This window comes from Micromesistius poutassou (assembly GCF_964030765.1).
Source record: "Micromesistius poutassou genome assembly, chromosome: 13".
Taxonomy (NCBI): domain Eukaryota; kingdom Metazoa; phylum Chordata; class Actinopteri; order Gadiformes; family Gadidae; genus Micromesistius; species Micromesistius poutassou.
Genome location: NC_140283.1, coordinates 10,523,014 through 10,548,641, shown reverse-complemented (window position 1 = coordinate 10,548,641; position 25,628 = coordinate 10,523,014). Strand labels below are relative to the sequence as shown.

At 42.6% G+C, this 25,628-nt stretch overlaps 4 protein-coding genes across 4 annotated transcripts; 2 read left to right on the top strand and 2 right to left on the bottom strand.

Moving 5' to 3' along the window:
* Positions 1 to 1,000: 1,000 nt before the first annotated feature.
* LOC311357531 (patatin-like phospholipase domain-containing protein 2) lies at positions 1,001 to 6,187 on the bottom strand. Its single transcript, XM_084477503.1, is given in 10 exon segments — positions 1,001 to 1,676; positions 1,956 to 2,021; positions 2,024 to 2,060; positions 2,262 to 2,391; positions 3,068 to 3,250; positions 3,352 to 3,412; positions 3,957 to 4,166; positions 4,693 to 4,758; positions 4,888 to 5,120; positions 5,829 to 6,187. Coding segments are annotated over 10 exon segments (1,257 nt in total). The 5' UTR covers positions 6,034 to 6,187; the 3' UTR covers positions 1,001 to 1,610.
* A 492-nt stretch (positions 6,188 to 6,679) lies between these two features.
* LOC311357511 (patatin-like phospholipase domain-containing protein 2) lies at positions 6,680 to 20,485 on the bottom strand (the record flags this gene model as incomplete). The annotated part of the gene is made up of 9 exons (XM_084477481.1): positions 19,724 to 20,485; positions 13,799 to 14,031; positions 13,631 to 13,696; positions 13,290 to 13,502; positions 12,923 to 12,983; positions 12,550 to 12,732; positions 10,713 to 10,854; positions 9,462 to 9,569; positions 6,680 to 7,025 (listed from the first exon to the last, which is right to left on the bottom strand). The coding sequence occupies exons 1-9, from the start codon at positions 19,908 to 19,910 to the stop codon at positions 6,680 to 6,682; spliced, it is 1,539 nt and encodes a 512-aa protein (XP_084333607.1). The 5' UTR covers positions 19,911 to 20,485.
* Positions 14,911 to 19,720, top strand: LOC311357522 (uncharacterized protein). The gene is made up of 7 exons (XM_084477495.1): positions 14,911 to 15,157; positions 16,841 to 16,965; positions 17,064 to 17,130; positions 17,218 to 17,362; positions 17,833 to 17,978; positions 18,299 to 18,409; positions 18,779 to 19,720. Exons 1-7 carry the CDS (start codon positions 15,005 to 15,007, stop codon positions 18,956 to 18,958), a joined length of 927 nt encoding a protein of 308 aa, XP_084333621.1. The 5' UTR covers positions 14,911 to 15,004; the 3' UTR covers positions 18,959 to 19,720.
* A 175-nt stretch (positions 20,486 to 20,660) lies between the features above and the next one.
* Positions 20,661 to 24,955, top strand: LOC311357523 (uncharacterized protein). Its single transcript, XM_084477496.1, has 7 exons — positions 20,661 to 21,030; positions 21,922 to 22,046; positions 22,148 to 22,214; positions 22,323 to 22,467; positions 22,923 to 23,068; positions 23,466 to 23,576; positions 24,181 to 24,955. The coding sequence occupies exons 1-7, from the start codon at positions 20,878 to 20,880 to the stop codon at positions 24,358 to 24,360; spliced, it is 927 nt and encodes a 308-aa protein (XP_084333622.1). The 5' UTR covers positions 20,661 to 20,877; the 3' UTR covers positions 24,361 to 24,955.
* Positions 24,956 to 25,628: the final 673 nt, after the last annotated feature.

Genomic DNA, 25,628 nt, shown 5'->3' with positions numbered 1-25,628 from the left:
AGTCACCGAGGTAGTTAAACATCTCCGCAGTGGCAAAGCCCCAGGGATTGATGAGATCCAGCCAGAAATGCTAAAAGCTCTGGGTGTTGAGGGGCTGTCTTGGCTGACACGCCTATTCAACATTGCGTGGGAGTCTGGTACAGTGCCAAAGGAGTGGCAAACCGGGGTGGTGGTTCCCCTGTTCAAAAAGGGGGACCGGAGAGTGTGTGCCAATTACCGGGGTATCACACTTCTCAGCCTCCCTGGGAAAGTCTACTCTAAGGTGCTGGAAAGGAGGGTTCGGCCGATTGTCGAACCTCAGATTGAAGAGGAACAATGCGGTTTCCGCCCTGGACGTGGAACTACGGATCAGCTCTTCACTCTCGCAAGGATCCTGGAGGGGGCCTGGGAGTATGCCCATCCGGTCTACATGTGTTTTGTGGATTTGGAGAAGGCATATGACTGGGTCCCCCGGGAGAAACTGTGGGAGGTGCTGCGGGAGTACGGGGTAAGGGGTTCACTCCTCAGGGCCATCCAATCTCTGTACTCCCAAAGCGAGAGCTGTGTCCGCGTTCTCGGCAGCCAGTCAGTTCCGTTCCCGGTGGGTGTTGGCCTCCGCCAGGGCTGCGCCTTGTCACCAATCCTGTTTGTGATATTCATGGACAGGATATCGAGGCGTAGTCGTGGTGGGGAGGGGTTGCAGTTCGGTGATCTGAGGATCGCATCACTGCTCTTTGCAGATGATGTGGTCCTGATGGCATCATCGGCCTGTGACCTTCAGCACTCACTGGATCGGCTGGCGGCCGAGTGTGAAGCGGCTGGGATGAGGATCAGCACCACTAAATCTGAGGCCATGACTGAAATGTGAGGGTGAAAACCTAATGCCGTTGGATAAGATTGTCACTGTTTGCTGTGCCTTAACAAATATGTGTAAAAGTGTTGTTTGAGTGCCTCCTTACTGTTTCGTGTTGAAATAAATTCTTGAAACAACATGATATGGCGTAACATTATTTATTGAGAACTGTTAGAATAGAAATAGAACTATAAATTGAATAAATAGAAATTGACAGTGCAACATTTCAAAAGGTTGAAACAGTAAACAGTGCAAAAGAACAATGTGCATTTAAAAATAAACATTTAAAAATAGCAATAAAGAAATCAAAAAGAAATGTGCATGGATGTACAATCTCACTCAATCAACACTATTCAGCACAAGAAGGGCAAAACCATGCAGTGTCAGCAGAAGGGGTGTCCACAAGCCCCACGCAATGGAAGTGATACCACTGAATTGTACAGTTCTGGTTGTCACAGGCCACCATTTGACCTTCCTCTGGTCCAGCACAGAGACACCACACTGCGTTTGTTCGCTTTGGTGCTTTTTGGGCAGACTAATGGAAAATGTGGCTGAGGTTGTCTCCACATTTTATATTATCCACAACATGTGGTCAGCACAGTACATTATATTTGAAATTATCCCATGGGCCCTATGTCAGCCAAGGCTGAACTCTGCAAAGTTGAGTTGAATAGGAGAGTATAGTACATGTTTTTACTTTCAAGGTGCTTGGTCCAATAGGGGAAAAGGTATTTAGGTCCTTGGAGAGGATGCAGGTGGTAATGTTTCTTTCCTCCTGTCAGTGCGACCCCATTTCCTCAGCTCCAGGGGAAGGGGGGTGATGCGGCTCTGATTGGGGGCAAAACTAAACAGAAAAATACTAAACTTGAATTTTCTTACATTTGATATTTTAAATTAGAAATTAGATAGTAGTACACTAGTGCATGTCCTGGTCGGTACGGCCCATTGCATGGCCTCCTGTCTATATATAATAACCACTCATCTAAACAACTCTGCAAAGCACTTCCTTGGGTCCTCAGCAATACGACCACCAAGTTTGAAGTCGATCGGATGAGCGGTTGTCGAGAAAATCCAAGGACGAAGAGATGCATACAGAGACTCCTTCCACGTTAGTCAGACTTTCCGTCTGCCATGCATGCTCCTGTGGCCCCAGATCTTCTGCTGTTTTCTTTCCAGACGACTTTCCATCCTCAGACTGCACATCAATTTACAGCCTGACATCATCACACTGCTGCACAAACCACATTCAATTACTATTCATTGACATCTGCGACAGTCTTTGGGTGGATTTGTGAGAATTTCTGACATTTATGGGTGCCTCTCAGTATTCCACCTCTATTGGTACTTGCTTTTAAAATAACGTTTATAAAATGTTAATTACATAAGGTGTATACAAAATAATGGGTGGACTCAGAAGATTGAGAGATACCTGATCAGTGAGATGATCAGCTCCACCGACCATGTGAAGGGGATCAGCAGGAAGTACAACAGTCTGACCAGAGGGGGCACCATCCCCTGACTGCCAGCAGCATGGCTCTCTCTACACGCCTTACACAGCACTGGAACACACATACACCCAGCCGTACATAACATTAGTGGCTTCAGACACTGGACCTCCTGTGTGAACGGCATGGTGTCTGAGCAGTGCTGTTATTGATGTTTGAGATAAGAGAAGTAGTCATTTAGGAGACTTTCATCTAAGGCAATTTAGTGTATTTATCATTTTTAGGAGATGGTAGGGGTTGTGCTCATGGTATAGGATACCTGCAGGCAGACATTGAGATTAAACCTAGTACCTTTGGGCTATGGGTCAAACACTCTAGCCACTACACCGTCTGAATGCATTTTGAACATTGTTCACATATACGTTGGGATTAACCCCCCATCCCTGATGTAAATGAGATTTGGAATAATATATAGAATATTTCTCATTCTAATTTTTTAATCACACCAAAACCGTCATCCATAAATGTAATAAATGTCTTCAAGAGGATACTACAATATTTGTCCATTGGCATAATTTTGGTTTTGGGCTAACCCTAACGCAAATTTGAAAAGATTTCTGGGGAAAAAATGTACAAGGGCATTTAGTGGACTAACACATTTCTGGTAAAAAAAAATATGACAATGGCATGTTAGGACAAAAATATGAAAATTTTCATTTCCTGCAAATAAAGTTAATCTGATGTCTGTCTATAGGGGGGGGGGGGTCTTATAGCTTCTTTGAGTCCTTACCCTTTTGGATGCTTGCTGGCAGGCTTTGGGCTGCGTCCTGCTCCAGCCACCAGTGGGCATCCTGCCGCGACACCTTTGACACCTGGTTGTCCTTTTCTTGTGTCCGTCCAACACAGCACACTGGTTTGGAGGGTGGTTTCGCCATCAGCATATACAGGGATACATTTTCTGCTCCAAGGAGATCTCTGAAGACAGGTTCAGTTCTTCCTTGGATTAAAGTTATATTTTCATGTTCCTTATGAACGAGCACGATGAACCAAGTTCAATGATGGGGAGGATCTCACCATTTCCTCTCAAGAAACGAAGAGCGTCCATGTAGCCATTGTGACTCATCTCTGCCAACTCCTGTCAAAAGTACAAACAATGTTTTTTTTAATGACGCTAATAATAACAACAATAATGCCATTAGGCCCTCAGTAGAACACACAATACACACTCTGCGTTCTCCTGAGGACGTAATGGCACTACGGCGAATTGTCTGTACGCCCATCATAACATCCAAGGTAGGGCATGGGAGTATTACGTAGTTTACGTAGTTACGTAGACTGGAGGACAACAAATGGAGAGCAGAAATCAAAAAACGTACAGATAGAGGACTCCATGAGGACATTTGTTTTGCCTACCTTGCACTATTCAGAATTATTGCACTATTTAGAATTTACTTATTGTAAATATTACTTTATTTATTATTTTTAATATTACTTTATTTATTATTTTTAACAAATTATATCCTTTTTACTTATTTCATCGAGGGTCAGAGACAAAGCAATTTCGATTTCTGTGTTTGTATTGTACATAAAGCTGACTTTGACTTGTTGTGACTTGTCCGTTATGTGAAACGCTGAGAGTGTACGGACACGTTAAAGCGTCAGGGCTGACCGCCACCCACCATGGGCTCCGGGGGGAAGAAGGACGTGTAGATGCGCTTCACGTTGAGCTGGCTGACCCGGATGCCCAGGTTACCGTGGTGCACGGCCAGGTCAGCCAGGGCGCCCTCCCGGGGGCAGATGTCTGCCTCCCCGGAGAATGGGGACAAGCTGATGGTGTTCCTCTGGTCGTGCAGCGGCATGTTGTTGCTCAGGGCCCCGTCCATGTAGCGCTGGGGGTCCACAGACCACAAGGGACCAAGGCCATGCTGTTCACTTCAGATTCAGATTCAAGTTTATTGTCTTTGTGTGGAGTACAAGCACAGTGACAACGAAATGTATATCGAGATCTAAATAGAAGTGCAAAAGAGCAATTAAGGTGAAGTTTGAATATGAATTGTCATATAGTGCAATACAGCAGCAAAATTAAAGTGACCTAGTGAGGTATGAGCAGCATAAGATGGGTATAATGGCCATCTTATGCATCTATTCAGGGAATAGACCCCTTTTCTCAGCGGACATACATTGTAGGGAAAATACAGGTGTCGCTCATAACACGGATGTTGGGTGGGCTCCCTTTATGTACCAGGGCACGGGTAGTGGATGAAACTAGTGAAGATACGTCTACCGCTCGTGCCCAGATACATAAAAGCAACAGGCCCATATTTACTGTTATGTGCGCCACCTGTGTTTGTCCTACGTTGACACCTCTGTGAAAAGGGTTGATAATTGTGCATGTTGCGGGAGGGAAACACTTACCACTCCACGGTACGATGGAGGGATCACACCACAATACACGGGGAAGAAGCAGCTACACAGGAGAACCTGCAAAGTATGACCAGCGTGGGGAGAGAGAAGGTTAGAATTGACTGACGACACAGAGGAAGCCTCAGGATTATGAATAATCTTCCTTCAAGTCCTCAGACGAAAAGAGAAAAGTTACTATAACGCCACCTGAATGAGTTCCTCCCTGCTGTCAAACTGGGTGACCAGAAGGTTCTCCCTGTCGGAGGCCCTGGTGAGGGACACGCAGAGCCTCCCGGAGGCCCTCAGGTGGGCATCCTGGGGCAGGTAGCGGAGCAGGGAGTCCTGCACCCCCCGCAGCAGGCTGACCGCCGGGTGGAGGACGCTCAGCTGGTGCCTCCGCGCCACCAGAGCCATGGACATCACATGCTCACAGCAGGTCTCTGCACACACACACGCACACACTGTGTTATTGAGGAACAGGACTATGAACTTGACGATCTACTGGACTGTGTCAATGACCCTGGCCTGAAGAACTTGTTTTTCAAACAATTTTTCTTCCAAACAATTATATCTCAACCGATGCATCATCGAGCCCATAAGGGTTTAAGGAGAAACATACATACATTACATACATACACAAACATGACATACATACACAAACATTTACATAGAAAAGGTCCCAAACGCAAGAGGTTAGACCTTGACAAAAAATAATCATATTTTTGCATCACCACAAGCTCATTTTATGGAAAACAACATTTCATGTGATCCTTCCCATAAAGTTATACATTTAACTATTTATATTAATTTATTGTATTTAACCAAGTTATATTATAGAAATTGAATCTTGGAAAATAAATCACAACTATTAAATTATTGTTTGATTACATTTTTAATACTATTAAAAACTATTTGAAGCAACATCTATTGCATTGATTCATTTTTAAATAAAATACAATAAAAAAAAGAAAAGACAATTTACCGGTGATCCTTAATCCTTCCATCCTTTTCCATTTATAAATATCTAAAAAATATAGGCTACACACACACACACACACACACACACACACACACACACACACACACACACACACACACACACACACACACACACACACAAACACAGACACATACACAGAGAAACTCACCAATGGGAATTCCAACTACGAGACTGGCTGCGACTAAACAACCCGAAGACGCGCCACCGATCTTCGACGCGCGGTGAACCAGATGCGGCGCGTGCTCCAGGATACAGCTCAAGGCGCCCAGGTAATACAGACTGCTGAAGCCACAGCCCGCGAAAGAAATGTTCCACTCCTCTCCCTTAAACATCTGGTTTAAGGGGTCACTCATCCTGTAACATAATCTCCACAGGAAATCCCAGGCAAAAATAAAACGTTTAAAACCGCTCAAAACTTCATATCCAATACTGTAACAGGCATCCTTTGCGTCATATGCCCTTCAGAGGTTTAAAAACACCAGCGTGATATTGCAAAACATACAAGGCTCATGCGTCAGAGTTCAAAATAGACACCATGGGTCAAAGTCAGGTCGTATTCTATGTGCACATAAGGAGACCCACAGATAGCATCTCTTTCTGGCTTGAGCTGAAGCTTATCTACAGGTATCTCCCTGCCCGTTTGGTTTTACTTATCTAAAACCATAGAACAGTCTGTTAATGTTAACCGGAAAGCCTCTATTGGAAAGATAAGGAATGGAGTGTAAATAAACAGCAGAGGTTAAATGTATTTAGTTTGAAAAACTTTTAAAACATAAATATTATAGATTTTCTTTAAAGAACTAACTTGGTTTTCCACTGTTCAAATTGTTATCATTTTTATTATAAAGTTAGTTATATCTGCCTTTTTGGATACAAACATTCTGGAAATAAATACTACTAGAAATTATTTTATGTGTGATTTAAATAATAATTTGACAAAAAGGACCACAGGACCATTTGGACTAAAATAAGAACTGTATTTATTCACACATTATATATTTATTCGTTCATATCATCTGCTTCCGGGTCCGGGCTCCCAGCCCCCATGTCTGGCTGCTTGGGGGCCGACCCCTTCTCAGACCCCATGAGTCGGAACCAGCCCACGGCCCGGCCCAGGCCCAGACCCCACCCGGCGGGCTGGGGGTCTGCGGAGCCGTGGCCGAGGGTGGGGGTCGGCGGGGGGGTCAGGGAGAGCTGCTGGAGGTCTGCTGGGATGTGGTCGGTGTCCCAGCTGAAGGTGTGGTCATGGGTGGGAGTGGCCTCAGGGGTCAAAGGGCAAACAAACTCTTCCCCACTCTGGTTGAGGGCGACCAGTGTGGAGGGCCAGCTGGGTGGAGGTGTGTCCCTGGAGGAAGTAGAGGGGAGATCTCTGAGAGGGAGGCTGGATCCCACGGGGGGGAGGGGGGGGGGTCACAGAAGGGTGATTGGGTAGTAGCACTGGTCATTGGGAGACAAGTTTAACTTACACTGATGACGGAGGGTTTTGACTTTGACATTGCGTCAAGCATGCATCATTACTACTTATGACATAATAACGTATAATCACTGATACAAATAACCAATAATATAGTAAGGTGTAGAGAGCCCGGGTTTAGAGAGCTAATTTGTTGTTCTGCTTGGCAGTGTTGTCTTCTACGTTGGCAAGACAGCTTGAAATAGCCATACTCCTATTTCTCCAATGGTAGATTGAAGTGACAAAAGCTAGGCAAGAAATAATGATCATCCGTAGTGTACTTACTGAGGATTTGATTGATTGAATGGATATTGATGCATTGACAGGATACATGGACATCATTTTAAATAGTTTGTGTTTACAACCTTGGTTGGTGAACCATATGCAAATCCCACAGCCAAAGATACCAAAGATACACACAACTGGAAATATAGGCCCTCGTCCATTGTGCTGTCAGTATTTAACTGACCTCCATCTTTATGGATATATGTTGGTGAACACACAAGTTAAATTGGCGGTGTTGGTTGCTGGTAACGGGCACTACAACAGTGACAACCAAAAAACAGATAATGGCCAATGTTCCTTTATGCCATCTCCCCCTGGCAGCCAGCATCAACCCATCTCTGACAGTCAACACCACCCATTTGGGAGTTTTCCATGACACACAGTCAAATGTTTATCTCTTAGCAATGCGTTTATCTCTTAGATTAGACTTTTTTTAGACTTTTAATAGTATGGTATTTAGTTAATCTTTCACAGGCTAGGATACGCAGATAATTTTTTATCAGGTCAACAGTCATCCTTAGATGTTGTCGGGAAAGGATAGATCTAAACCACCCTATGTCCTTATTGAGAGTGCACAGCTGTAAACCTACTACAGCTATTCATTTTGTATCTCGTAAGGATCCATTGACCACTTGTTTGACCGTTTCATTTTTCTTAATAATAATTGACATAATCCTATTCCTTCAATTAATGGAGTATACTGATAAACAGTAAACAGTATACTGTATTTACTGTTTACTATTAAGATTAATTGCATGTCCAAAGAGATTCCTCCTCCATTCCTCCATAGAGGTACCTCAGGAGATGAAGGTGGAAGTTTACACATTCCATTCCACTGACCAGTAAAATGAGCCTCTGGAATGTGTTAACACAGCAGCATTGAATTCTCCAGGCTTCTTATAATCTATCTTGGTATCAAGTCATGTGTACGCCCATTATGCTTGGTCAACATAAATGAGTTGATTGATTATATAAACATCATGTAAATACTCCCACGTACACACAGACAAATTGTTATAAAGTCCAAGCTCCACATTATAAAGTCCACAATTTCTATTACACGCTATGGGAAGCATGTCGTAATTAAGTTAAATCTAGTATATAAATATATAAATTGAATATATGTTTTAATTGATCAAATTAAATAGAATACATGTCTAAATTGATTGAATAAATGTTTACATTTATTGATTCTTTAATTTGGTTTGGAAACATGTATTAAATGCACTTACTAACCCTACTCTTTTTTCTAATCAATAAATGTTTGGATAAATGATATTGGACATAGACCAAAGCAGTCGATGGTTGATGCTCCTGAACCACCAGGTTCGGGCACTACCCAGCCAATATTCTCGCTGGGTTGTTTCCGGACATGCTGCAGGAACACTGACGAGTGAGAGCATGTGCAGGCGCAAAGACCTGCTGGTCATGGTGTATGGTCTACTGATCGAATGCTCTTGTCTATGTCCAACCCTGCTGGTGTGATTGACAGACCGCATTTACATATTGAGAAGTGTCAATGTGATAATAGAATAATAAAATAACAACAATTGATAAATTAATAAATATGTAGTGACATACTCTACAAGACATAAATAATTAATCCAAACATGTATTCCATCAATTTATTCATTTATTCAATTCAATTTAACCAATTTAAATTCAGTATAGATTCAATATTTGTTTTATCTTATTTTCTCCAGGGCACGAATGGCGTTCCATGGCGGCAACACCTAGCCTGGAAATCAGATAAATCTGCAAACTCATGTTTAATTTGCTCTGGTATATTCCCCCTCCAGTCCACAGATTTCCAGTATACTGGCCTGCGTCGAGCAAATCACAACCGGTTATCAAAATTGGGCAGTTTTGGTTTATTATGTTGGTCTGCGCTGGTTGAAATGGATATTGAGCTGACCTGCTGTCCAGACTAATGCACAATGGCGAAATTGTCTGGCGATGTCAGGCTAGACAACATCCACACTGACTAGAGAAAGAAACGTGCTTTGCAACAGGTATAAGGTAAAATGATGTTTAAAGACATACCTGAGGGGGTCACTCTGCTCCTCGCTCTCGGCTGGGCTGTGCCGGTGCCTTGCCCTTCCATACAGCCAGCCCATGTCCCGGGACATCTCCGGGATCCAGTCCGCTATTCTGCAAAAGACTTTCATTTAAGCAGCAGTGCATTCGTTAACGTGTTTACGCTCACCATGAATCTGGAAACCCTAAGGCGATCATTTTGTTTTAACGCAAATGAATGCTCCTCATTTCCTTATTTTGTGCCTAATGACTTTGATTTTGGTTTCTGCCTTGTGGGGAAATGGCCAACAGGTTTCGAAGTGATTCTCTATATGGTGGTGGGTGAAGAGGTAGGTATTCAATTGCTAAACCGTTAGATATGGTTTCGCCTCATTCTGTTGATATCCCCCTCCTGGCCAGAGACCTGACCCTCTAAAAGTTTTGCCACTGCCAAATATGCCCGTCTTATGCCAGCCTTTTTCCCAGCATGGTCATCGTTTACACTGACCGATGTAATATACCGGCTTGATTTCGCACCCCAATTTACCCTCTCAGACCCTACACATTTTGGCGGTTTCATTTTCATGTAAATGCGATTAGACGGCTTCACGGTTCCAGGGGTGGGACTTGTGTAGAGGTGTTGCTGCGTTGTCTCTACAACAGAGGCAACGCAGCGATATCAACATGAGTAGTTCTAACTGGAGAGACGGTGAAATCCCCAAGATGTTGACCATCATGGGAGAGAAGGTGATGCAGTCGCATTTAACAAAGAAGTTGAAATCTACGAGAAAGACGCATATGAACTTTCCTTACGAGGCTTTCGTCGGGATAAAAAACAGCTAAAGTCCTCAGCCAAATAAAGAATATGTTGGTGTTTTTGCACTTGTGCATGGAGAGTGGCTTGAAAAAAAAAAAAGGAATTCGGAGTATGCAAATTATTCTAAAGAGACCTACTATCTGTGCGTAGCCCCGCCCCCTCCAATGAACAAAGAAAGCCGTGTAAAAATGCCTACTGTTGATGTCACCTTTTCCCTGCCCTCATCCTCCTCCCTTCCAGAGCCCTGTCCCTTCTCCCTGCATTGCTATTGAGGACACCTTCGTCCTGCCAAAGCCCTGTCTCTGACCCCCACTATTACACCTTGTTGAAGTGATTTTCTACATGGGGCTGGGCTGTGTCGTTGCTGTTCGTCTTCCCATACAAGAGCGAGCGAGCGCGTGCTGGGGAGACAAACCGACGAGGCGCCATCAACCAGCAGTTTGCACCAGGAAAGGGCCTACCTTTTGACCAGCATGTGGGCCGACGCCATAGGCAGAGCGTAGGGGATGCGAAGGTAGGGGGCCATGTCACCATGCACCCGCTCCGTCACCTGGGACAACATACTGCTCCTGGCATGCTTCTCCCTACAGCCCTCACACAGTGCTGACACACAGAATGTTCAAGGTAAAGGTATTTAAATCATACATTCCCCATCTTATTTTTAAACCCACAATCTTGTTTTTGATGAAAAGATTCTGTGCAAAGCAATCACAGAACAATGCTATAGCATATCTATTCATTGCCAAATAGAGAGATAGCTTTGACTGCATTTTATTGTGCAATAGCAATGATGTTTCCCTTAAATAAAATCAGCTAATGAGAATAAAATGATTGATGAAATTTGGCAGCAAAGTTACTAACTTTGCTTACCACCTGATTTATATTCTGGGTAACATTGTGCAGGTTTAAAATCTACCAAAATGGTGTATATTCAGGCCAACGTTTGGATGTTTGACAGTAGAATGTAAGATGAACTTTACCACTGTGAATTGAAAAACTCAAATGATTACATTCTGAAGTTGAATAAATGTTGTAGCTTGTATTTTAGCATTGTAGGACAAACAATAACTAACCAAAACTGCTCTGCAAAATAACTCCTCACAACTGCTGCTGTATTTCACACATCCATACTTGATTTAAATCAATTGGCCACTCCTGAAGCAATGATTCTCTTGTAGAGATTCTTGAGACTCTGTAGGGTCTCAGGAATCTCTACAAGAGAATCATTGCTTTAGGAGTGGCCACTTGATTTAAATCAATTGGCCAAGAATCTCTACAAGAGAATCATTGCTTCAGGAGTGGCCACTTGATTTAAATCAATTGGCCAGGGTCTCAGATTCCTGAGACCCTGTAGGGTCCAGAATATACCAAATACTAAAAAGATACATGTACATTTTGGAGGATATGTAGTGCGTCAGGAGGACCCACTTCTCACAATGCTTCTGAATCAGCTGTTCCTGTGTTTGTTTTGTGTTGAGGTCCTTTCCTTTCCACAGGCTTGGAACAAAACAAATGCCGCTTTTCCACCAACAGTACCAGCTTGACTCGACTCGGCCCGCCTTTTTTTGCGTTTTTATTGGCAAAAAAAGTACCCAGTACCTGGTACCGGGTACTTTTTTTAGTACCACCTCCGTCGAGGTTCCAAGTGAGCGGGGTAGGTACTTTTGTGTGATGTAAACAGGCTGCTGGCAACTGATTGGCCAACGGCTGTAAATGGGAATAATCACTCGCTGTGTCCAGTGTGGTTGGAGTCCACGGACCCGCTCCCGAGGAAGACACTGATCAGCGTTTCGCCGTGTGTCGCTCCTTTCCCGGAGCTAGAGTTAGGCTGTGCGTGGTTGTGTGTGTCCGGCGTGGTTGTGTGTGTCCAGCGTGGCTGGAGTCCACGGACCCGCTCCCAAGGATCAGCGTTTCGCTGTTTCGGTTTAGTGTCGTTCCTTTCCCAGGGATCGAGTTTCGCCTCCATCCGTTACCGTATGACAACAATAGACGTGCAGTCATTGCGCTTTTTATTTTATTTCCCATCATAACCTTTCCCGGGAATCAGGAAATAGTCTTGATCAGATTCAGATTTCCCAGGAATCGCGTCTCCTGTGATTAAAACCTAATGATGACCGGCCCATGTTGGAGAGGTTCTTTTCTACGACCCGCCCACATTGAAGAGTTACTTTTTTAGATGGAAACACGACGTGCCTGGAACCAAACCGAGTCGAGTCGAGGTGAGTCGAGTCGAGCTGGTACTGTCAGTGGAAAAGCGGCAAAAGTGTATTCCCAGACCCCCCCCCCCCCCCACCTTACCCCGCTTAATGTCCAGAGGCAGGTTCTCTATGAGCTGCTGCTTCAGCCACCAGTGTCCCTCCTTACGGGAGCTCAGCTCTGGCCCCTCACTGGGATCCGTCTCCTCTGTGGACACGTTCCCCAGATCACAACACAATGTGCTGACTGCCAGACCAGCCAGAGGAGCCTCGCTGGGGACCAGGCCTGCAATGGGGAAGGATGTTTTGAGTATCAAAAGGAACGCTGCAGGACTGACACAATATGGTTCTACCGTCTTGGCTACCATCAGTTTTCTACCAAACACAAAAAAAAACACCAAAAGTGAACCCTTACTTAACAACACCTTAACATGCCTCAAGGTATTTGAGCAGTTCAAAGTCAACTTGGGAGCTACCGTTGTGTTGAAGGAAGCGCAGGGCGTCCAAGTAGCCATTGTCGCAAATCTCAGCCATGCCCTGCACAACAAAAGACACATGGATCCCGGCTCTTTAATTCAAGAGGGCTGCATTGAGGGGACCCTTTTAGAGATGAAGAGCGGCGCCCCGGTGGCTGACCGGGTAGAGCGGTCCATATAGGCCATATAGGCTCAGTGCTGATCGCAGCGACCCAGGTTCGAATCCTGCCCATGATCCTTTGCTGCAAAGGATCCTCCCCTCTATCTCCCATACCTTCCTATCTATCTCACTCTATACTAAAGCATAAAAAAATTATAAAATAAATCTTTAAAAAAGGAGTGGGTGTGTGGGGGGGGGAAGTCTGACCTCGGGCTCGGGGGGGAAGAAGCTGCTGGCGACCCGGTAGCAGTTCTGGGCGTTGACGTGGATGCTGACGTTGTTGAAGCGCACCTCGTGGATGCTGAGTGCCGAGTCCTGGGGCGGGCACACGTCGCTCTCGCCGGCGAAGGCGGAGAAGGTGACAGTGTTCCTCAGGTGACAGTTGGGCAGGTTATCGCTGACGGCTCCGTCCACGTAGCGCTGAGGATCACAACAAAAGGGATCAACACACGAGGGGTTTGTGTCAGTTTCGCTGCTACATAAAAAGGAAAGACACACAGGAGCCAATGAGCATTTAGTACGACTGCGATCAATGCCTGCCTTCTCACCACTCCCCGATACGTGGGTGGGATGAGCCCGCAGTAGAAGGGAATGAAACAACTGCATAACACCGCCTGAGAAACAAAATGAAAAGACGCGTTGATATGCTTTGTTCGGAGGAGATTGTCCACATGTTACTATGGACCAAGCAAGATGGCGTCTTCCAGTGGGTGTACCTGGATGAGTTCATCTCTGGTGTCAAACTCTGAGGCGATCACGTTCTTCCCATCAGACACGCGGGTCAGAGACACGCAGAGCCTCCCCGAGGCGCGCACGTGGGCGTCCGCGGGCAGGGTCTCCATCAAGGATTCACGCACTAACTGCTGCAGGTTGAACGCTGGGTGCAAGGGGCCCAGTTTGCGTTTCCTGGCCTCCCGGGTCATGGACATCAGGTCCAAACAGCTCTTCTCTGTGGAGCCCAACGCATAAGTGAACAGGTGGAGCAATAATACAGTCGTTGTATGGAACAAACTGTTCAGGTGACACTGGCCTAGGGAGAGGACAAATTATGCATATATTCTGCATAACAGCAGTAGGGGAAAGTAAAATGATCTAAGCAAGATAGGGAAAAAAACTAGGGATGTGAATAACTCAAATTTTTCATGGTCGAATAATCAGTGGGTGGTATGAAGGAATAATCGATTATTCAATGTGTGCCGACATTCACAAAGGCAGCCATGGATCATCGGCAAGAAATCACTTAATATCTTAAACGCAAAAAAACTAACTTTAACAGTGATCAGTGTTTGTGTTGTATGCATATATATTAATATTTATGCTTGTGTATTGTGTATATTGTTTTTCTGTACATGATTAACTATTAGTGCTACAGAACCAACATTAGTTCTGTCCGTTAATTCTTGTTTATTTGAACTTGAAAAATGTTAACGGTCCAAATGTTAAAAATCGACTTTGACCCTCAGGAACGAATAATAGAATAATCGAATATTCTGACCCATCCCTAAAAAAAACTATAGTTTATTAGATGTATTCTTATATTGTATCCTATACGTACAACTGTATATAATATGTCCCTGTGGCTAGATGTTGGTCCATATTTTAATAAGACTTTAGTGCAATAGTACCAGTAAAAAAGGAAATTGATCACAATGAAATCCAAGTAAGACTGCTTCACATCATTTGAGTAGGCATGTAGGCACAAGGCATAGCAACTCAATAAATGTAAAACAAAAAGGAAAGAAAAAGAGAGAAGTCTCCATCTGAAAATCTTGTTGCAGCTGGATCTAGAGGTGGAGCTGGACTAGGCAAGCTCCACCCATTGGCTCTGCAGTGAGCAGCCCCTCACAAAGAGGACTCAGGAGGTAGATCAGCAGTTGGATCCTTCCCAGTTGAATAGCTTTCAGAAACTTGACAAATCCAAAATGAACATACCAGTTATCGATTTTAGTCCGTACAACCTGGGAGAAAATTGTGTTTTAGACAAGCACCTTGTCGACTTGGGCCGGCAATTAAAATCCTCATTTACAGAAATCGGTTTTGTTTATCTGAAGAACACTGGGATTACACAAGAAGAGGTAAGTGAGAGCCTCTGGAAAGTTTAACGGAGGGGGGTGGGGGGGGGGGGGGGGGGGGGCTAATAGCAATCGAGAGAACCGCAGTGACTTTGGTTTGATATTCGTCTGACTTCTTTCTCCTATGCAAACAAAAAAGCACCTCCATTTTAGGCTTGCTGTAAAGACTGGACATTTGGCGATATTCCTCACTTATATTTCGCTGAGCATCACAAACTTTGTAAATTATATTGCATATAAATTGAGGGAACTATTGAAAAGAAAGCAACAATGTGCAACATTGTCACAAAATTCGAAATAAGCTCAAAACATGTATAAAGGGGACATAGCCTAAAAAATATAACAAAGTAGGATGGGCTATTATTTATTATCTAAAAGTGATTTTTAACTTTATAACTGTCATAAACAGTTATGAGTTTATGAAGCATAAAAATTATGAAGCAAAAAAAGAGGAAACCAAAATAATCAAGTCCTGGGTATTACCATTTAACCCAGAATGCTGGGTTGTTCATTTGACACAAACGAGAGTGTAATGAACTCTACTGCTGGGTTGAATGTTACTCATACACTGGGTTATTTCAGAATGCTGGGTTGTTCTTGGACTGAAATTAACTATATTGCTGGGTTAAATATTGACCCTACACTGAGTAATTTACTCATTTTAGTAGTTTCCTTGCCTTGTGACTTATTATTGTTGTGTAATTTATAATAATTTCCCATAATCATATAGACACAATACAAAAATAGGCCATTGTAAATCAATTAATGACATTTTTAGTGTATGACAACTATATAACTGTTTTTTTTAAAGCTCACAGCTATGCATGTTTTTAAGATCATTCCAAAAAATCATAAACAGTACAAACAATCTTTCACCAGATGCCCAATTATTTTTACACACACCCTAAGTGTGGGTGTAGTGGGAAAATAATATTTTCACACACTGTTTCCCTAACTGCCACGTTCTCATCAAGCAGAGGAATGCATTAGGGGATGCCCTCTCCCTTGTGATCGGCTGACCCAAGCACAAAGATTATCATTTAGATGACACTGAGGAACGGTAGGGTGGCTAGACCATACAAAAAATAGGAAACACAGCTTTAGATGACTAAAATGAAACATATGCATTTTTCCCATCACAAGGGTCAAGGGTCAACGGCTCCAACTGATGAGGCACGGCTACGTCCCCCTTTATGACTTCCTGAGGAGGTCATTGATAGTTTACTAGCATCTGGTTAACCAATACTATAGTTGTATTGGGGAGCAGAGCTGTTCTCAGCATCCTGAGACCTGTCTGCCACTGTATTAGGTCCTTGCTTTTGCCAATGCATTGGACTTCTTCTCTTAGAGAGACGCAGGTCGAACTCCCATCTGAGGCCTCGGATGATTGCATGTTAGGCCTGGGATTATGTTTGTTTGCATGTTTGTTGTATGTTATTGTATGTTTATTACATAAATAAATTAAACGGTTATCAGCTATCGTTAGAGCTATTGTTAAAGTTACCGTTACATAACTAACATGGTAAAGAAGAAAATGCTTGCTAGTTACATGTCACAGAATAAATAACACAACCCCCCATGATCTGGGATTGTATTTCTCAAGTGAAATCCGCATATACGAAATAGGAAACAACTTCAATGTCGGATGGACGGCCTCACTAAATGTATTTATTTTTGTGTTTTAAGGTTGAACAAGCTATGGACATCTCCAAGATGTTTTTTCTCCAACCAGTCGAGTTGAAGTTTCCTTTCCGCAGTGAGACTTTTGCTAATTGTCGTTACCATGGCTGGGTCTCTTCAGAGAATGAAAGGTAGGCATAATTGCTACAACCCAAGCCCACTGGACTGTGTTTTGTTAAATCGTATTGGGTATTATTATTACGAATGTTCTAACATACAATTATGACAGCTTGAATTCAGGTCGCCCAGGAGATTTAAAAGAAGCATACAACGTGGAGACCTTCTGTAATGATATAGTAAGCACCTTTGACATCTACAAAGTCACAAGAAGGCCAAAAACAGGAAGTCCTGCTTATGGTGTTTTCTATCCTCTGCCCTCCTAGAAATGGCCCTCGCCTGCGTTCAAGGACAGACAGCTCTCTTTCTTCCAGCGGTGTCGGGAGCTGTCTCTGCGTGTGCTGAGGGTGATGGCCATCAGTCTGGGTCTGGAGCCAGAGGTTTTCCTCAATGCACACCGCCACATAGGAGGTGAGATCTCAAAATAATAATGAAGTATTCCAATGTGAGTGTGGTTTAGACTGGAGTAGTGAGGCTACAAAGGAACAGGGCAGATCTTTTACTTGTTTTCGACTATTGACTTTTATGGCACTGACAAAAGCAACAAATATTTCCGCTTTAGACCTGATTGAGATCTCGGCAATAATTGAAAAAAGCCAGTGCTTGAATTGGAATCCAAAAAGGTGACAGTACTCTTAAACAGCCTCATGGGTAAGCGTTGTTTCTGGGTGCTGCTCATCCATGATTTGGTCATCATTCAGTTTATGTGGTGACATAGTTGTGTTTGAAACTGCCACAGTGTTTTTCATGCGAGACGTGGAAAAACAAGTTTTGATTAGCAAAAAATGATGCATTCTGATGTAAAAGCCCCCTACTACCCATACTACCTAAAACATAGCTACAGTGTGGGGATGGATGAGCAGTGTTGTGCTCTGTCGTAGGTGAGAAGAACAGGACCACCCTGCGCTCTCTGTATTACCCACCAGTCAACAGTGAGCTGGTGAAGGAGGGCCAGCTACGCTGTGGGGAACACTCAGACTACGGCAGCATCACCCTGGTCTTCCAGGGCCAAGCTGGAGGCCTACAGGTGCACGCGCGCGCGCACACACACACACACACACACACACACACACACACACACACACACACACACACACACACACACACAGCTGATAAGCCCTTTGGAGGGCTCAAAGTCACAGACATCCATCATCTTCATCAACTATTCAACACTAGTTGACGTCAGTAAAGTCTAGATATGTACAGTTATACTTACAAAACTAGAATTCCATATCTAGACTTCTCAGCCTTGTCTTAAGTTCAATTAAACATGATTGGAAAAAAAATGTGTATGTGGTTTTTGGGAGCGTAAACTTTGTTTTTCATCCTTGATCCATTATCCTCCAGGTACTCAGTCCTTCAGGAGAGTACAGGCCAGCGCCCTGCATACCAGAAACGGTCCTGGTCAATATCGCTGATCTGATGCAGCGGTGGACCAGCGACCGCTTCATCTCAGCTGTGAGTTTGTCTTTTTTTAACATTTAAAATTCACAGTTTTGTTTGAATTTCCCATTTTATTTTTCTTGTTGGCGAGCAGCTGCACAACACCTATATAAAACCACGGCACGTGTCCTTTTCAATGAACTGTTAACCTAATTTGAATATATTTTTTTAAAAGAGTACATATTGCACATCAAATCCTCACAAGACCCACTTCTTTCAATAAGGCCTACTTTTGACAAGCACAATTTTGCCTTAGTCATTTTATATAAGATATGTATTGACTGGTATGTATTGGGTAAATTGGGTAAGTCATATGGTATGTTTCATTTGTATATATATATTCCTTTTCAAGCCTGTTGAAACGGTTTGATCATTGTCTTTCAGATGCACCGGGTTCTGCTTCCCCCTGCCGGTGACTCCAGTACTCGTCAATCTCTGGCTTTCTTTGTAGCGCCAGATGACGACTACCTCATCACCTGCTGCGACGGCTCGAACAAGTACCCCGCTGTAACGGCAGGGGACTATTTAAACTACCGCATAGATAACCTTCTTGCGAAGAAGTGAACTTATATTGTTGCCACTTTTGCTGCATCATTGTCGCATTTAAAATAAAATGACTGGATTCTACTTATGAAATTCAAACAGGTCAACCGGGGTCCTGATAACCCTGTTGCTATGGTCAGCAATTCTTCTCTTATCAACGTCTAGCAAAATAACGCTCATCTGCAAAGTCAATACATTTCTGATATTCTAGATAGGCCTACATAGAGATATTATAGCTCAAAACATTGAAGCTTTTGGTCATGTCATCAGGGCTGTTGGCTATATCATCAGGGCTGTTAGCACATTTGGGAAAAAGCCTTATAGGCTTTATGATTAATTATATCCATATGTCATTCACCATCTACACAAATTACTCGTATCACATTTTTTTAACAATAACTTGTGAAATTGATTCAAACAGTTAATCAAACAAAGTATTGATTTATATGTCTAATTGTTTGAATAATCGTTGCTGTAGGCCTATTGCATGAAACGCCCTGTAAATAATGCCACTATAATGTTAAAACATTTGCTTTCGAAATTGAACATGTTTGTCTTTCTCTCAACTGATGGGGGCGGTGTTGCGAACTAAATATATGCTATTGGAACATCTGAAGCTTCCTAACCTCATTAAACTGTAAAAAATAAGCATTTAATAAACTGCAATGAGAATGACTTATAGCCGGGGTATATACTGTATATAGGATCGCCTAAGGAGTGCCAGAATGCATTCAAGTTATATTGTCGTCACTGGACTTGCCTGGCAAAGGAATGAAAATCACTCACCTAGTGGGGTTCCGATGGTAAGAATCATTGCCATCAAAGCACCTGCAGACGCCCCGTAGATTTTGGACGCCTTTTGAAAGAACTCAGGATATCGTTCGAAAATACAACTGGTGGCCCCAACATAATAAATCCCCATGAACCCACACCCGGCAAAGGAGATGGACCACTCTTTGTTCAAGTCAAACATAATTTACTATTAAAAAAATAGGCCTACTACTTGTTAGCCCAATCCTTCAATTCGTACGGTGACGTGAGTGAGTGTATATATATATTTGAGCAAATGTATAAAGCCGAATTATTTATGTTACCTTATCCACTGTTTGATAGTTTGGACCTTCCACGTTTGTAAATTGATTTTGTTGTTGATAAGGAGACATTTTCCTATTGGTTAATACAAATCACGTGGTTCAGAGGAGCTTACAGGTGTCTAATTGGACGGGAAACGTGTTTGCTTGTTTCGTTCCATGCGACAATATCTTGGGGACCTAATAAAATCTCTCATAATAAAAATGACTCTCTCTCTCTCTCTCACGCACGCACGCACGCACGCACGCACACACACACACACACACACACACACACACACACACACACACACACACACACACACACACACACACACACACACACACACACACACACACACACACACACACACACACACACACACACAGGCTATACATACATACATGTACACATACATATATATCAAAGTTAAACGTTTTGCGTCACAGTATATATATATATATACTCTAACCAATAGGAAAATGTCTCCTTATCAACAACAAAATCAATTTACAAACGTGGAAGGTCCAAACTATCAAACAGTGGATAAGGTAGCATAAATAATTCGGCTTTATACATTTGCTCAAATATATATATACACTCACTCACGTCACCGTATATATATATACTGACGCAAAACGTCGAAAAAACCCGAAAAAAACAGACATGCCACACCACAGGGCCGTTGCCACACCACACTGACCACAGGCCCCAGCGACGGGGCTGCAGCTGGATGCTATTGGAGAATGTCAGTGACCGCGAGTGCTCTCGCGGGACAAGCCTAGATGGCGTAGACTAGCCTACGTGAAATATACAAGCTATTGGACCTCTTTCAGTTGAATATTTCGTAGAAACATAACTAATCCAAAATGAACATACCAGTTATAGATTTTAGTCCGTACAACCTGGGAGAAAATAGTGTTTTAGACGAGCACATTGTCGACTTGGGCAGGCAATTAAAATCCTCATTTACAGAAATCGGATTTGTTTATCTGAAGAACACTGGGATTACACAAGAAGAGGTAAGCGCGAGCCTCGGAAAATAGTTTAACGGAGTACTGACTGAAGGAGCGCAACAGTGGGGTTCCCCGGAAGTGAAAATCCTATATTCTGCATAGAAGTTTTGATTATTAGCCATAATGTCGTAACCATCCAAGGTAAAATATTGTGAAACCGTCGTTAATATGCAATCGTTACCATCTCCTATCTGATCTCCTACCATGTGAGAGGGGCTCCGTATCTACATACGCCGTATCGGTGTGTAAATCCGTGCGAACGGATTTGTATACAGTTCCCTCGGATTGATAATGACAATTTGTATGATTAAACTGTTGACTAGAGTACAGAATAGTTTACAATACCACAAAGTTCCTCATACATCTAGCCTCTTAAGTTTTCTCTCAAAGTGCAGAAGATTTATGCATTTAACTTTAAAAAGTACATACTTTAATTTTGAGTGTCTCGTTGTTTACTAAATACCCATTGTTGTTGGTGTGGATGTGAAAATTAAAGGGAGTGCTTCTGATCGCAATATCACAAAATATTCTTCCATGTCTTAGAATTTACATTGCAGTTTTACATATTGCTTTATGCACTTTTTAGACAACCATAAACATCAGCAAGAAAAGTGCATCAGAACTCGAAATTAAAATCAGTTATTTGTGTTCTTGTGGACGCTATGGGAGAAAATTACTGAGGTTTAAAGGAACTATGGGGCTTCAGGGTTCAGGTTTGATTCCTGATCAGGAGTTCTTTGCGAACCAACTCAGGCTTTGTTATTACTTTTGTGCAAGTGATAATAAAGTCTCTATCTATCAAACCCTGTCCTTTGACCTCTCGTATTGGTATGTTAAAGTGTGGGATTTTATCTACAACAACGCCCTCACTAAATGTATGCCTTTTTGTTTTTTAAGGTTGAACAAGTTATGGACATCTCCAAGAAGTTTTTTCTCCAACCAGTGGAGATGAAGGTTCCTTTCTGCAGAGGGAGTTTTGTTGATTTTCATAACCATGGCTGGGTCTCTTCAGAGGCTGAAAGGTGGGGATAATTGCTACAACTCAAGCCTACTGGACTGTGTTTTGTTAACTCGTATTGGGTATTGTTATTACAAATGTTCTAACATACAAGTATGACATCAGCTTGAATCCACGTCGCCCTGGAGATTTAAAAGAAGCATTCAACTCGATGTCCTTCCATAATGATATAGTAAGCATCTTTAACATATACAAAGGGACGGGAAGGCCTAAAACAATACATTGGTGTCAATATCAGGAAGTCCTGTCTAATGATGTTTTCTACCCTCTGCCCTCCTAGAACTGGCCCTCGCCTGCGTTCAAGGACAGACAGCTCTCTTTCTTCCAGCAGTGTCGGGAGCTGTCTCTGCGTGTGCTGAGGGTGATGGCCATCAGTCTGGGTCTGGAGCCAGAGGTTTTCCTCAATGCACACCGCCACATAGGAGGTATGTCCTCTGCATAGACTGCATTGACATAACATTGTGTATCAAGTAATAATGGTCAAATACAGATCTCAAAATAAGATAGTATTCCAATGTTTTTAGCAAACATTCTCTATCAGAAAGTTTGTTTTTATAGCACAACTCACAATATGGTAACCTGTTCACCATAGGGTACATCAATGAACTATTCATTAACATTTGTTAATGCAGTAATAAGCACTAACTACTGCCAACTGTTTTGGCATTCTAAGCCATGCTTCAAAGACATTTCCCTTCTCAGGTAAGCCCATAATACTGCTGAGCGTCAGAGTGGAGACAGAGAGGATGTCAAGCTACATCAGTCACTAGTTTATTTTATAAATTACATATCAAGTGCTTCAGATAGGATACTGCTGCACATTGGCAGCCCTCAGCTACTGTAGCTTTCGGCTTCTGTAGAAGTCTGTGCTCTGTCGCAGGTGAGAAGAACGGCACCACCCTGCGCTCTCTGTATTACCCACCAGTCAACAGTGAGCTGGTGAAGGAGGGCCAGCTACGCTGTGGGGAACACTCAGACTACGGCAGCATCACCCTGGTCTTCCAGGGCCAAGCTGGAGGCCTACAGGTGCACCACACGCACACACACACACACACACACACACACACACACACACACACACACACACACACACACACACACACACACACACACACACACACACACACACACACACACACAGCTCTGCACTGGCCCAGCTGATTAACAAGGTCTGTCTGACTTGTGCTACGAAGCAAACCCATGATTGACATAAAATACTTTGGGAGGGCACAAAGTCACAGACATCCACAGGCATCAGTCGGCTCCTACACTAAACCACATTCACAAGGTTTCCACTTACGGATATAATTCATCAACTCTTCGACACTATCAGAAAGAAAACTAGAATTGAATTTTAAAAAGTGGCCAAAAACCATGTGTATGTGGTTTTTGGGGTTGTCAATGATGATCTGTTTTCCTCCAGGTGCTCAGTACCTCAGGAGAGTACATCCTAGCCCCCTGCATACCAGGAACGGTCCTGATCAATATCGCTGATCTGATGCAGCGGTGGACCAGCGACTGCTTCATCTCAGCTGTGAGCATCTTTTTTACACATTTTAAATTCCCAGTTTTGTTTGAATTCACCATTTAAATTTTGCTGGTTGGCGAGCAGCTGCATGAATATCTATAAAACCACGGCATCTATATAGCAAATTTAGATTACTTTTCATTCAAAGAATTGTATTATTAAAATGTACAATATAAGCTTATACTGCTAAAAGCCACAGGTAAGCGCCTCTAGGTTGCATCCTACAGAATTTTCTCAGATAGAAATCCTTTGAAAGTCAGAACTATAGATAGGCAAGTATTACATTATTACTTTACTTATATACATAAAATGTAATGGATGCCACTGTCACAGATTGTATAGATCTGTGAACCTAATTTGAAACTTGAGGGGGGCGGGGGGTAATTAAAAAAAAAAAAAAAAGGTTAAAAGTACAAGCCCAATTTCTTTCAATCAGGCCTACTTTTGACAAATTTGAGTTTGATTTTGATTTGCCAAATTTAGCCTTTGTCATTTTATACAAGATTTGTATTGACTGGCATGTATTAGGTAAATGCTCATATGATATGTTTCATTTATATATATATCATTTTTCAAGCCTGTTGAAACTGTTTGATAACTCGTCTTTCAGATCCATCGGGTTCTGCTTCCACCTGCCGGTGACTCCAGTACTCGTCAATCTCTGGCTTTCTTTGTACAGCCTGATGACGACTACCTCATCACCTGCTGTGACGGCTCGAACAAGTACCCCGCTGTAAAGTCAGGGGACTATTTAAACCATCGCTTAGCAGTAGCACACCGCGACTCTTAAACCTTGGCTATGGCCTTACCAAACTATGAGGTCACGAGGCCAAAAGATTTTATTGGAATTTGTTTTAGATATATATAAACTAATCAGTGCAACATAACTGTATAATCAGGAGTTAAACTTCTGGTCTATCCTATCTCCCCTACCAGTAAAAGCCAGCGTGAAAAGCCAGCCGCTTGAAACTGAGAGCTATCAAAGATATAGCTATCTATGCAAAAACCAGACAGCCTACTGTGTGTTGGAAGTAAAAGGTTAAGTCAAAGATAAGTTATTGCTCAGAAGCTTTCATTAACTAGAGCATCAATGTTGATAAAGTATGCAGCATTTCACTTATTTGAAGTAGTAGCACAGGACTCAAGCAAAGCTAGCTGACCTGAGGCTATGGTGGCTAGTTAGTTAACTTTACATGTAAAGACTAGTTAACAGCAAAGAGACAGGCCAGGCTAAGAGTTGGATTTCTTGAATAAAATTCTGTAATTATTGTTTTTTACATTGTCCTTTCACATTTTAAAATGCACAGATTTTAAAAACGAACCGTACAACTATAGAAATTAAAAGCATGAAAAAATTATAATAAAAAAAACTCCAAGTAGGCCTACATGTATGTATGTGTTTTATTTCCTTCCATTTTGTTTTATTTGTTATCATTGTATTGCTCTTGCTATATTTTCATAATAATATGCATTCAAACCCATAGTCAAGTATCTTAAAGCAACATAATGTGATGTAATCAATAAGGTCTAATCAACGTCCCTGATCCTCCAGCAGAAAACAGGTCAGACAGAACAGTGAGAGACAGCAGTAGAAAGATGACGGCAAAACAGGCTAGATTTGTTTGTAAAAAAGGAAAAAGCCTAAACCACAAGAAACCACAGAATATGTAACCATGACAGAGATGAGAATATATAGCAATTGAGATAGAAGAACTGAGAGGAGAACAGACAAGAGAACAGAAAGGAGCAGAACAGAGAAGAGCACGGAGAAATAGGGGACTCTTTACATCCTTTCAAACATTGGTAGGCCTATAGAGTTACCACACACACAAAAATATGAGAAATTTTGCAGTTTTAATAAAGGTTTGGTATGAATCGTTCACGTGGTTTCAGAGGAGGCCACAGGTGTCTAATTGGACGGACCACAGGTTTGTTTTTACATACATAGGTACAAATACATTTTCCCTGTCATTAAATATGAATACACCCAAAACGATATTTATTTATGCCTGTATTAATTTGTTGGAAAGCATTTATCCACATTGGTTTCGTTTATTT